Here is a 13,338-nt window from a genome sequence, read left to right as displayed (position 1 = left end):
ATTAAAGGGCTAATCAAGCTGATTGACAATATATGCTTCATGTAAGAGAGAGTCTATTCTTTGGGCTTTTTAGTGTGCTAAATTAGGAGGTGTCTGTGGGTGTTGTATTCCTAACAGAGTTCTCCTGCATGTGGGTATAGGAGTAAAATAATGCTGTGTCCCACAGTGCATCTTGGGATTGCTTTGGTCCCAGTTTGTATTTTCTAATAATTCAAAAATAAAACAGGAGTCAAGGAAACTTTGTCAATTTTTACAGTATTAAAAAAGGGCATCTATTGGTTTTATCCTATTTTTACTACCTGTGTATAAGGCTTAGAACACTTTTGAGTAACATTACATCTGTTCCAATAGTGCCGTCATCCCAACTAAAGCACTGCTACTGATGGCGAGGCCCCTGCTCATCTCTGCTGCTCTATACCTAGGCAGCTTTTGCGGACTGAATTAACTAATTACCAGAAAACTGGAAAGTCTTGAGACTTTCTTTGCTCTTTTTTCTCCACTTATCTAGAAAATGGGGCTTGTTTGACTTGCTAAGTTGAGTGCCCTATGACTCTGAACTTTGACTATATATCTGTGTTCAGTTGAGAGATATTCACTGTCACAGTATTCACGTTGGCATCTTTGCATTAAATTTTACAGCTTCTCTCACTTTCATTGTTCCTCCAAGTCTGCTTGGTACCTAAGTCCGCAGGAAAGGCAGATGATGATCTAAAGGACTGGTCCCACTTATTTATGAAGAGGATGGAGCGAATGGGTAATGATGAGTGCAACAGTGTTACGCGGGTAACAGTGAGCACAGCAGTGTGTGCGCTGTGTTAGTGGTTTCAAAGGTCTGATTATTTTAATGGCACGTAATCCATAGGATGCTCAAAAAGCATCTTATATCACTGTTTCCTTACAAGTTGGATATAATGGTTTTGAGTGACATCATTGTCACTTGCAGGAGTGATAGTGGTGTTTACTGCTGCTTGCAGGTGGCATAATGATCATAGCACTTTGTTTTCTTCAGTGTTCTCACTTTTTTTTTTAGATATCTTGAATACTCTCTTGAATACGCAGCAGCATAAGAGACACTGTAGCAAATGCTCTGCCTCTTGCAAAGGCATAGCTTGAAGTGAGTATGGTTGCTGTGTAACTGGCAGGCTGGCGTTACTCATGGGAAAAGCAGATGACACTGACAAAGTCAGCAATGAAATTTTCTTAATTTGTTGCCAAGTAGCAGCACCTGGATGTAACACCTCAGAAAAATGCAGCTCATTGCTATCTGGTTTATTATTTGTTTTTTCGTAAGTGAGGGTGGGAAAGATACTGTGGAAGCAGGCTCAGCAAAGTGGGTTTTGTTTTCATTTTGACTTCATTATAGACATTACAAAAATATGTCTCTCTTTTCAGAGCATAAGAATTCTTCTTCTGTTCTTTATTTTATTGTAAAAGATTAAAACATCTATGTGGGAAATTAGCTATTTAACCTACAAATTCCTGGCCTCATCTAGAAAAATGCCCTCTCTTCCATGCTGTTGTTGTTATGAGAGCATATGTTGTCATGCCATGTTACTTTCAACCTTTCCAGTAGGCATCATCCAATAAATATGAGCTGTAGACCCTTGGAACTGCTTATGATAAAGAAACTATGGTGATTGCAGTGACAAATAGTCAAAGAGTCATAGTATTGTTTAGGTTGGAAAAGACCTTTAAGATCATTGAATCCAACTGTAAACTGCCAAGTCCACCACCAAATCCTTCATACAAGAAGAGAGATGCGTGGGACTTCCAGGATGCTGTGGAAGAGCCTCGTGCCATACTGGCTTAGAATCTGTGTAATGCATCTTCAGCTGCATATCGTCTTCCCCTCGCAGGCTGTGCTTTCCCACTTGCACATGCTTTATTCCTGGGCATTTGCTTTCTCAGATTACCATCACTATCATCCTGAGTGGGCACGCTTTATGGAAGTGAACAGAAAACCCTGAGAAGTCTTTAGTGAGTCTAAGCCCCGTCAGTCTGAAAGTACATTACAGGTGGAAGAAGGCAGCTGAGGCTCTCCTCAGTGTATAGGCAGCTGGTTTGAGTTCCAGTCAGATAGCTTCAGTTTCTGGGACATCTCATTGACATGTGTGGCCTTTGAATGTAATGTTTTGCAAAACTTCAAGTGACGTGATGTTGTACTGTGGTAAGAAATCGGAAAAATTGACAGCTTTGGACCACCTATGAACAGCAGACAGTCTAGCAGCTATTTCTGTAATTGTCGATTTCTTTGTCGTGGTGTTACTCAGCAGCAGGAGTCCCCAGGCTCAGTGTCGCTGGTCACACTACTTCCTATTGACGGTAAGTAATAGGCCTGTGCACGGGTGGAGAGGTGGCTTCATCCCCTTTTTTCTCTCTTTTCTGCTAGGAAAGGATCCCATGGATCCCATGCACAGACCCTATGTTTTTCCCTCCTCTACCACTTGCCCACGGCTAACTCTGGTCCTGCGGGTGGATCGGTGCTGGTTACCCCTTTGGCTACAGTTACTCCAGGGCTGAGGAGCGCCTACACGCACAGCTCCCGGCCAGCAGATGCTTTCACCTGGGCACATACTTGAGCTATATAACCAGAGCCTCCCTGTGGACCGTGACTGATGGTGGTGTTTCCACTGGGGGGCTTGCATTTCCCCAGGCAGCGCTGCATCCACACGGACGGGCAAGCAGAGTGATTTACTTACCAGCAGTGCTACTCAGACTGTGGTTTGGGGACAGAAAATAAATGTCAGGGTCTTTTTTCCCTCCACATCCCTTGTGGTTGCCATTAGCAATGCATATGAAGTGTGAATGTTTTTGTAGGGTCCAGTGAGAGTGATGATAAGTGGTTTTGAAGGTGTGTTAATTAAGGAAGGCTTTCCACTTTGACTTTATTATGTGGTCATTTATTTCTTGTTCTGTTTCTTGGCTAAGACATTGGGTCTCCTCCGTTACACTTATATGGTTCCTCTCTGCCATTTCCAGATTCAGAAGTTAGTGCTTTTCAAGACTGAGCCTAAGAATAGCCAGCAAGTCTGTCTTAAGCTGTAGCCGAGGATGCTTGATTTGATTTAAATATTAAGGGCAAGAAAAAGCTTTTGCATTATCTGGAACAATCATGTTATAACCCAGCACTGTAACAGCATGTTTTTGATACGATTGCCCTCATACTCTCAGCCAACTTCATTGAAATGATCCTGTCTTATATGTCTGTGTTTCCGTGGAAGATCAGAGCTTGGTGGGTAATACGTAAGGCTGTGCAGAGAGGGCATACAGTCTGCTCTAAATCGTGGTGTTACCTCCTGTGGGAGTCAAGTCCAAAGCTTTGTTCAAATAATCAAAAGATGTTTGAAGAAACTGTCTCAAGGCTTTGAGTACTTGGAAAGGAAGGATGGGGGAAAGAGAACATTTCCTTCCCCTGTTCCCTTTCCATCTCTTCCAAAAAGCCCCCAAACCAGCATACAGCTGAGGGTGTGCGATGCTGAACAAACCCAAAGTACCCAGCATCTGTGGGGTGTCCCACTGCCTTCAGGTTGGCTGGCTTAGCTATAGTAAAGACCTTCCGTATCTTTTAGGTTAGCTGTCTCTTAGTGCTAGGTGAAGAGCTGCACTGTTGTTTATATATAATGTAACAAAGAATTTTTAATGATCTCTTCATTATCTGGTTAGTAATGGGTGGGAGCTGGATGATGGATATACATTCTAAATTATTAGTGGTGCTGCCCTGAATCTGTAATGACTTTACTGTACTTGGTACTGCATTAAGATAGAACAAAAGACAAACATCTCCAGGAGCCTGTGGTACACAAGATGAGACATATGTAAATGGTGTAACGATTATTGAGTGGAGTGAGAGCTGAAGAAATGATTCGTGGTGGGATGATTATCTTCCCTCTCAACAGCCATACTCCCACTGACAGCAGTACACGTGTAAAAAAGAAATCCTAATTCTTCCTCCTTCATACTGGAACTTCAGCTCTCCATGGATGCTTTGTTACCAGCACTTGCCGAAAGCTGTTTATTGTCTGTTTAGGCAAGAAAAATATTAGTCAACTGTTAGAATGGTGCATATCTTGCCTTTAATATTTGATGTCTTGTCTGTTGCCTTGATATTGGCTCATGATTATGCACTGCACATCAGCCCAGTCAATAGACTGTTGTGAAATTGTGGCATGTCTTGCAGATGAGTGGCTTCTTTTGGGCTACATACAGTCCCTATGGGGAACCATTCCTGGTTCTGCTATTAGTCATCTTAGGTTTAATCATTTGTTCCTGGATAATAGCTTCTTTTCAGAGCAATTTTACTTTAAAAAGAAATTAGAAGAAGCCAGAAGAAATAAAACCAAAATGGCTAGATGGAGAAATGAATGAAACATGTTGCGGAGTATTCAGTGCTTCTTGGCAGTAATAAATCCTGTATTGGCGTCTTGCAGCTGAGTGTAGATCAGGAATCCCAGGAGATTTGAATTTACACCCCTGAACTGCCACCAAATTGTCTGGGGCAAGAACTCCAGCTTTTTGCTGCCTTTGCTGCTGCATTTCTATAGCTAGAAAGAGACTGAGAGATGGAAAGTCATTGTAGAAATGCAAGTTGTTATGTATCTGTTCCTAACATTTACATTGGGTGCATCAGTCTGTATGAAAGAATGTCAAACTCTCCAGTGACTTTTTTTTTTAAAAAAAATCATGGATTTAGAAGTGTATTTATGTACCTTGTGTGTCTTAGAGCAATGGGTTTGATTGGAACCTGTAATGGGGAAGGTTTACCTAAGGGGTTTTGTAGTCAGGTTGCTGCCTTTCAAGCTGCTGAAGGGTGGTCCCTGTTCTGCGGGGTGGCAGCTGGAGCCGTGGCAGAACATGGTGATGTGGCCAGTTGTTGCTGTTAGATGTGAGGAGGGAAGATGATGAATGAGGAAATAGAGGGGGAGTTAATTCATTTACTGATTCTGCTTCTTCAGTGCCCCTCCTTTCTGTATGTTGGCTATTTAGATCTAGCTGTAGAACATCTACTCAAGGAGGTTCCAAATCCTGCAAGGATCTGTTGGCAGAACTGTCAAATGGACTCACAGAAATAGCACCAGTACTGTAAAGCTCACAGGACATGTGCTAGATGATTGGTAATTGCGAAGGCTTTTAATTTTGGACAAATTCTTAAAATTTATATAAGCAAATTTAAGAAAGTGATATTAATGAAAACAGGTAATGAGATTCATTACACTTTACAGGCAGCTTTGTTGTTCCAAGATTAGAAGGAAATTATTATTTGTTGAGGTTCATTCACTAGTGAAATTCAAAAACAGCTTGCTGAAACTAGTAAATGCTCTCATTAAATACACTGTTACTGCTGGACTGGATTCTCTCTAATTGATTTTATTTTAATACAACCTAAACAGAATTTCCACGTAATGCATCCAAAAATTTTTCAAGCAACATACATGATAAAACTGGGCAGTTGCAGAAGCATCCATTCTAGGTGAGAATATTTTGCATTTCATGTCTTTGGTGTATGCTTTAGTTTGAAAAAACCCTCATCTTGTTTCAGTAAAACAGGTAGTTTAATGCAATGTATATTTTTGTGGCATCCCTGGTACAAAAGCAGGTGTTTGCTTTACTTAAATATCCTTTAAACAAGTGTAATGAAGACCTCGTGAACTAATGAAGACTGATGTTGAACTGCATCATAGTGTGCTTGATGACATTGTTATATCTAAGGGACAGAGCAGACCTTCCTTAGCATTTGATCAAAACTGTAACAGTAACCACAGTTCACTGTCCATGTCTTCTTGCCTTCCCCAGTTTCTCAGGTAGGGACAGTTTCTTAAGGCAGATCTTGGAAACTTAATCTGTTAGTTACTAGCTATTCATTGGAATTTTAAGCTTCACTTTTTCAGCTCTTTCAGTCACTAGATAATATTTTTTGGATTGAAGTGGAAGAAAAATAGGCCTGCTGTCACTTCTAGCTTTAGCAAGAGAGAAAAGCAAAATAGTATACAGAAATTTGCTTCCAAAGCCAGAGAGTAAAATCCCACTAAAATGTTGAATGAGATTGTGGGTTTGAATTGTCAGTGTTACAACAGGAGTAACTGGGCAAGCTTCACATTATGAAATTCTCAGAATGTATTCGAGAGCTATAGAAGCTGGTGGGCCTGGGCAGGTTATACCAAGGTGTTACGTAGCAGTAGTAATGTCAGGGATCGCTTCGTAGTTCAATGTGAAATAGTGTGGGTGAAAAAATCATCAGGGTGATACTTTGTGGCAGTCAACTTATTGGTGTCTGAAGCCCTAGGTAATGGGATGCTCGAATGCTCATCAGTTGAGAAGAGGGTTTGAGGCTAAGGTGTTAGGAGCTCATGAGGTAAGATACAGGTCTGTGTTCTCAGGGGAAGAATTCATGCGTGTCGTATCTGTCATTGGAGTTCACTATCCAAAATAGCTGGTTTACCTCTATGCTTCAATTTCAATAGCAGTTCAGCATCACTGTGAAGCCTTTACTTTCCTTGCTGAACATCTTTGTTTTCCCATTTGAAGTGACATATGCTGTGATTTTTAAATTACTTTTACAATTTTTACTATTTGAAAATTTTATCTACTTTTCTGGATGCATTAGAAAAATGTACAGAAGAATGATAGTAAGTAATGAATGGTTTATTTGCAATTTGTAATTTTGCCATTCTTCATCTCATAATTTAAGCAGTTGTGAAACAGTCTCTTTGGTGTTTTATGGTTTTTTTTTTTAAAAAATGTTACTTCAGTAGTGATGTGCTTTTGCTATTTTTGCAGCATCAAAATGATTCTCTGTTCGTCATGCTCCATTTGGTTGCAGTGGAGATGACTGTCAGAGAAATACAATTTTCCAGGAAGCATTAATTGAAATGATGGTTTTATATTCAGCATGCAGTAACTGACAGATGTAGGAATGGAACAGAGAAAATTCATTAAGTGGCATTTCTCCAGTTTTTTAATCTTTTTCTCCCTCCAAAAAAGCAACAATGCCAGACGAAATCAGAAATGCATTTAATATACTGCACATCATAGAAAATGTTTTCCATGCAATCATTTTCATTTTCTCACAAATTTCAAACAAATTTTGAGGAAAAGTTTTGGAAATCGAAACCTTAAGAAATTATTGAAGTGCTGGAAGCTTCAGTAATAAATTTTCACAGTATTTTCTAAACCTCTGTAGATTATTTGTATATAAATTTAACTCAAATCCGCATAATCATTCTGAAACACTTGGGTCAAGCAAAGAAGGATTACACAGCTTCGACACAGAAAAGTACTTTAAAAAAATGAAACATTCATGCTTGTCTGGACAAATGAACATAAAACCACCAGTCCGTGCCTTATTGTCATACAGAATATAAGACGGAAGGCTGCTGCTTTTGCCAGTAACATATGAAGCCTGAAGTCGTATTGAACTGGTGTTACCATTTACTATTTTTAGTCCCCACTGATTCTTTTTCACTTCCTTAATGTTTTATATCTTCATATAAAAATGATATTTAAAATTACTTTCATTTGCAGTGCTCTTTCATTTCTTGAGGGACAAGTGAGAAATAATAAAAAAAAAATATTCAGGAACAGTAATGAAGTCAGTAAGTGCAATACAAAAAAACCCCCAACCAACCATTAAAAAATCTAGCAGCAGGAAAGCCGTCTCCTGGTTAAAAGTACTGGTGAGGACAGATGTCCACTTCTAGATCTTGCTGTGCTAATTGACGTTTTTACCATCTGTACTGCCTGTCAGCACGCACTAGCTGGGGAGCAGCATCCCACAGAGCTGCCAGTGCGACAAAGTGCGAGTGACCTCTAATCCTCTTCAAGCAACCAAGTTAGGCTTGCTCAGAACACCTTTAGGACTCTTTAAAATGGTGTTTCTGAATAAAGCAGATTATTTGAAAAAGATAAGGGGTGCCCCCCTTATACCTTTTGCTAGCAATAGTGTGGAGAATTTATGGGAGCTTTGAAAATAAACATCTTCCATGGCCTCAGATTCTCAATCCCGTTTCCCTTAGCTGCATCTCTTTGTATAACTTTGACTTCTCTATGTATTTTATTGTCCCTTTCTGACCTTATCTCTATAGTAATGCTTACGACTGTTACGATGTGATTTCATCAGCTGGTCTATAAATTTCTTCATTCTCACCTTTCTTCTCTCTCTCTCTCACTCTCAATATAGGAGTTTGTTAGTTTCTACCATTCAATGGGAGGGAAAAAAAGAACTCCAACAAAATTTTGCTGAACAGGTTTTTTTTGAGTGATGGCCAGATCTCACAGGAAGCAAAACCTTTTGGTTTCAGCTGAACATTGAATTTCATTTTCTGGTATTTCTAAATGGCTTACAAGAAAATAAATTTCATAATGAAAGATGAATATGCTCTTTTTTTCTTAGGTGTGACTGACTTGGTGAGTAATTATACCAAGATGTAGACTTACAGAAAATAATAAAATCACACTCATGATTTACCCTTTTCTATTTGTGGGTCTTAAAGAAGATAATATTTATTATGGAAAATGGAGGAGTACAATTAAATAAAATGTATATCTAAATTCCGGTGTAGTTATTTAGACTATAGTCTGGAAGGTAATGGTGGCCATTGATACTTTAAACTCAGTCTAGTCCTCAAACTTACGGTGTCTAAATGAGCAATTTTTCTCCTACAGAAAAAGCAGCTCTTTAAGTTTCAGCATCTCTCCTTTGCTTTGGAGGCTTCTCGGTGTGTACATGTGTTTGTGTGTGCATTATCATCAGTAACACCAGACAGGTTATGTATACTTTCTGTGGCCTCCTGACAGTAAAGTATATAGCGTCATTTCAAAGTCGTGAATTAATAATGTTTAGGTAAATATCATTAGGATTGTTGAAAAATACTGCAGCTATTTCCAGTACTATTTCAGCTATCCCTCTTGTGCTGTTGAGTACCCAGTCATCTACTGACCTGCTGGAGCTGGCACACCACTGTGCACATATGTTCTGCATTGGGAAATAAGCATTTTTCAGAAATCTCTTCCTTCCATTTCCCAATATGCTTTTTTTCTGTTTCAGAATTTTGTATTGGTGCTTGTAGATGCATTGTATGAACGTTTCTGCCAAAAATCCCTACCGCTATCGATGCTGTCCATGCACTTCCCGCTTTACGTACAAAGTCACTGCTGTATTTGGAGCAGGTTGTGTTTTGGGGGCCTAGTGCCAAGTGTGCATGCCATTTGGAGTGAAAAGCCTTCCTTGTGTTGAAGGGCTACGCAGCCCTCTGAAAACTGATCAAACTGCGTTTGTTTGGTCTCTGCTAAAGGCTTATCCCTGTGGTGGATCCCATCCGTGGTGAGTGACTCCCCGATCTCGCAGTGGGTTGTCTGAACTTGGGTGAGCTGCGCTGGTTCATGAAAGGGCACCCACCCAAATGGCTCCCAGCCTGCAATTCCTATTTATAGGGAAAAAACTTTACCCCACGTTGGAGACTGACTGGGACCTCATGGAGGAGCAGAGACGTTTGACATGTTATTATATGAGCCACGGAGAATACAGTAGACACTTTATAATAGCTGGAGCCTGTCAGTTACAGTGTCACTAGGCAGTAGGTACTGAAAATTAAATGAAGTAATAACAACTACAGCATACCTTTATCTGGGAGGGAAGGATAGTATTGCTTAGAAGCTGAAGGTGAAATGAAAGTTTGATGAGTTAACCAGGAACCAGAAGCTACACAACAGCTGTAATTATATACCTTAAGTGAAAGGTGAGTCAACATCTTTGCCTGTACCATGGCAGGATTGATATGTTCAGAAAAGCATCGCTTTCGTCTTAAGGAAATTGTTCTGGGCCTGGTGCTTTCATCCAAGAGGTGGTGCAGTGGCCAGGCAGGTCACTGGGGCAGGTGGCACCCAAAGCTGAGGGCCGTTACCACCTAAGGATCCTCACCTGTTTTGCTTGACACGTTGAAGGTGCTGTTAATGGGGCTCTCCACTCCTGAGGTGCCTGCAGGCACGGGCAGGCTGTGGGGGAGGTGAGGACTCACCCTCTGTGTAAGGAGAGGAACGCTCGCAGTGCGGGGGCGGCCGGTGCCCGCTGCTCCCCTGCCGGCACCTTTGCGTCCCTCTGAGGCCGACTGTCCGTCTCAGTATTTGGGTCGTGCCACGTCAGTGTGGGTAACCATGAACAACTTCGCGGGGCTGATCCCCTTCAACACCTACAGTTTTGTCAATGTTCCAACTGATACCAAATACTATGTGGCAGATACGTGTAGCCCCTCATTTTATTGTGGTTCTTTATGCTGCTGAGAGCAGTATATGAGCACAGTTATTCTGCCCTAACACTCGCAAGTCTTTTTTAAAATTTATTTATTTCTGAAAAAGCAGTAGACATGCATACGTTAATGTAATTAATAAAGAGGAAAAAAACCCCACCTAATCGGGCCGTTCAGCGCAACCACACACTCTTACACCGTGTCCGGAAACTGAAGTGTTCTTAAGTTGAAGTATCATTCAAAATGAGTGTATTTTTATATCAATTTAAGGAACCCTATAGTGTCCTTTTCACTTTCTTTGCATATATAACCTGTCTCTTTGGCTGTCTTTTCTCACTCAACAAAAAATTGATGCAGTTCCCCCCAGCGATTGTACAGCAGTACACATGCAGTAGGAAAGGCTGCTCTGAAGTAGGACAAGACATGCTTTATTGATCTATACTTTGAGTTCATCGACCTGAGGTCAGAAGAAAGATATGTCTACTGCTTCTACTGACATTACCAAAAGCTACCAACAGCTATTCCAGCTTCATCCTAAATATAATTTCTTTTTAGGAACCGTTGTTTACATGTGCGTATGTATCTATACACATAGGTCGTCTTAAAGAAACCTGCTAATTCAAAGACTTTTTTTAATGATGAAGACTGAGAGGAATTAGTACTAAAGGAGTCCACAAGGATCCCGGTCAGAATGCAAGGACAAATCATCATGCAAAAGCAAAATTTGAGTGGCATATCTACCGATTTGTTAATGTGCCATAGATGGTACGGGTTGTAATTGTTCTTGGAGAAATAATTTATCGGAATGCAGATATAAGTGGACGTTTTCTATTTCACTGCAATTTCAATTTATTTTATTTTATTTTATTTTTTTTACAGGATTAGCTGGCACTGCTGCAGACCTAGAAAAAAGAAAGCTTATTTTTGGAAAAAATTTTATACCTCCAAAGAAGCCAAAAACGTTCTTACAGCTAGTCTGGGAAGCGTTGCAGGATGTGACTCTTATAATCTTGGAAATTGCAGCCATCATATCTTTGGGGCTTTCGTTTTATCAGCCACCTGGAGAAGGGAATGAAGGTAAAAACTTTTTGTAAAAATAATGTGTATAAGTTTAAATAAAACCACTGCTATATCTCAAATTAATTCCACCCCCACCCTCCAGAAGGTCACTAACAGGAAATTTCCATGTGGTTTGTTCCTTATACCATTACATCTGGTACTGACATATTTTTTGTATGCTTGACATTTCTTTATGCAAATAGCTAAACCTCGTGACGTGTGCTTAATGAGTTAAAGAAAAACACAATTGAGTATGTTTCTGTTTTAACGTTTGAGCTTGTGTTTGATGTTTATTTATTCATCTTGGATGGTTGTTTACTGCATTACAGAGAAGTATGTAATTGCTTGTGTAACTGATGTATGGTATCTACATGAACATGCACAAGAATACCAGCTGAAGACTTGACCTTAGTGAAATTCGCTCAATTTTGTATTTTTATGAAATAGCTAAGGCTAGCGAGGCTGGCTCGAAAGGGAGTGTTAGAGGCTAAAGTCATGTTACTGGTAAACTGTATACTGCAGGATCCTGTGATTTCTGTAGAAAGTTTTAACACCCTGCCTGCCTCCCTCCTTCCCCCTCCTCCCGGAAAGTACTCTTGAATTCACATGCTTAAAATATTCGTTCCTCTACATAAATGCAAGATTTCCATTTCTGGCAACTGATCCAGATTTTTCTCCCCCCCTCCAGCTCTCTCATAGACTTATAAAGCTGGATAAAACATGCCGTGTGAAATGACGTGAATAGCTTGGCAAATGTATGAAGAATGTCTTCCTCTAAATATAGCCTTGAAATGCTTTTTACATTCGCTTCGGTTTCCTTCGGCTACTTTCCTTGAAGACCCTTCCTTCTTCCTTTTCCATTCACAAGCAGAATAAGCACATAGCTATGCATAGTTCTTGCATCGTAGTTATGATTCTTTAGTCCTTTGTATATAATCACAAATCTTTTGTTGCTTCCTTGATGAATTTTGAATATGTGACTATTGATTCAGCAGGTGTTTAATTTAGGCATGAAAAGATAAAGGAGTAATTTGGTTTTTTACAGAAGAAAACATTGTTATTACCTCACGTAACTGGACATAGTAGAATACCTTGGGCACACTGTAACCCATGAATGATGCTATACAAAATTAGAATTTAGTTCTGCAAAATTTTTTCTTGGGCATAAATGTGCAGACTACCCTCTTATTCTTTTATTTATTTGGTGGGAAAGGAATTTTGAAAACAGGATTGTTACAGTTTTTAGGAAGAGGGGAGATGTGTCATCAGACGATGGTTTGGTTTTTTAATTATTATTATTATTTTGATACTGCATTTAAGATGTTTCTTTTCCCATGGGAAGCTATGACACATCTGAGATTCTGAGACAGTCTGAAAAGCTCAACAGGGCAGCCTCGGAAAAAGTGTTTGTGTTTTCCCACAGCACAATATTTTATTTAATGGTCACTGTTTCCCCTATGTTTTTAGAATTGTTTTCCTGGAAGATTTTGCTATGTTTTACACAGGGAGAATAAATCAATTTGGTGAATATCTATAATACAACATTTTGAACACACTGTAAGGTCCTTTATATTTTTGAAGCCTTTTTTTGAGAAGTTCTATAAATGTGAGAGATGGTCTTTTATTTTAAAAATAGTGTATTATTAGCTACTGCCAGGGATACCTACAGTTTATTGGTAGATGTCCATTTTAAAGAATCCTAAACATTGAAAAACTGACATATTAAGCTTGCTTTTGCCCTTGGTGAAGTGAGGTGTAGTCATACTTGAAAATGATTTGTTGGCTGGTAACCTTCAGTAACCAATTCTAAAATAAAACTATATATAGACTAAAGTTAAGTAAAATTCAAATGAACTTTTTACGAAGAAACTAAATACGCTATTTTCCCTACACTTAAGCCAATTTATTGAACAATTTAAACTATTTCTTGACTTGAACATGAACCTGGGTTCAGACCAGATGTGGGCCTGTCTCAGGAGCCTGTAGCTCTTTGGGATGGCAGCGGCTCGTTGCTGTCTCTGGTGAAGTGTCTGCTCACCCG

The 13,338-nt window shown here is 39.7% G+C and overlaps 1 protein-coding gene across 13 annotated transcripts in view; it reads left to right on the top strand.

Moving 5' to 3' along the window:
• ATP2B2 (ATPase plasma membrane Ca2+ transporting 2) overlaps positions 1-13,338 on the top strand; it is a 432,794-nt gene that overhangs the window by 291,492 nt on the left and 127,964 nt on the right. For all 13 annotated transcript variants that reach the window (XR_005827588.1, XR_005827589.1, XM_040592327.1 and 10 more), the window contains one exon: positions 11,118-11,315. Coding sequence is in view for 11 of the 13 variants with exons in the window: in XM_040592327.1 (XP_040448261.1) it covers positions 11,118-11,315 (198 nt within the window). In the remaining 2 variants the exon portion in view is untranslated. The remainder of the gene's footprint in view (positions 1-11,117; positions 11,316-13,338) is intronic.

This window comes from Falco naumanni, chromosome 4 (assembly GCF_017639655.2).
Source record: "Falco naumanni isolate bFalNau1 chromosome 4, bFalNau1.pat, whole genome shotgun sequence".
Classification (NCBI taxonomy): domain Eukaryota; kingdom Metazoa; phylum Chordata; class Aves; order Falconiformes; family Falconidae; genus Falco; species Falco naumanni.
Note: the sequence above shows the minus strand (reverse complement) of the source record. Positions and strands in the feature narration are given on the sequence as shown.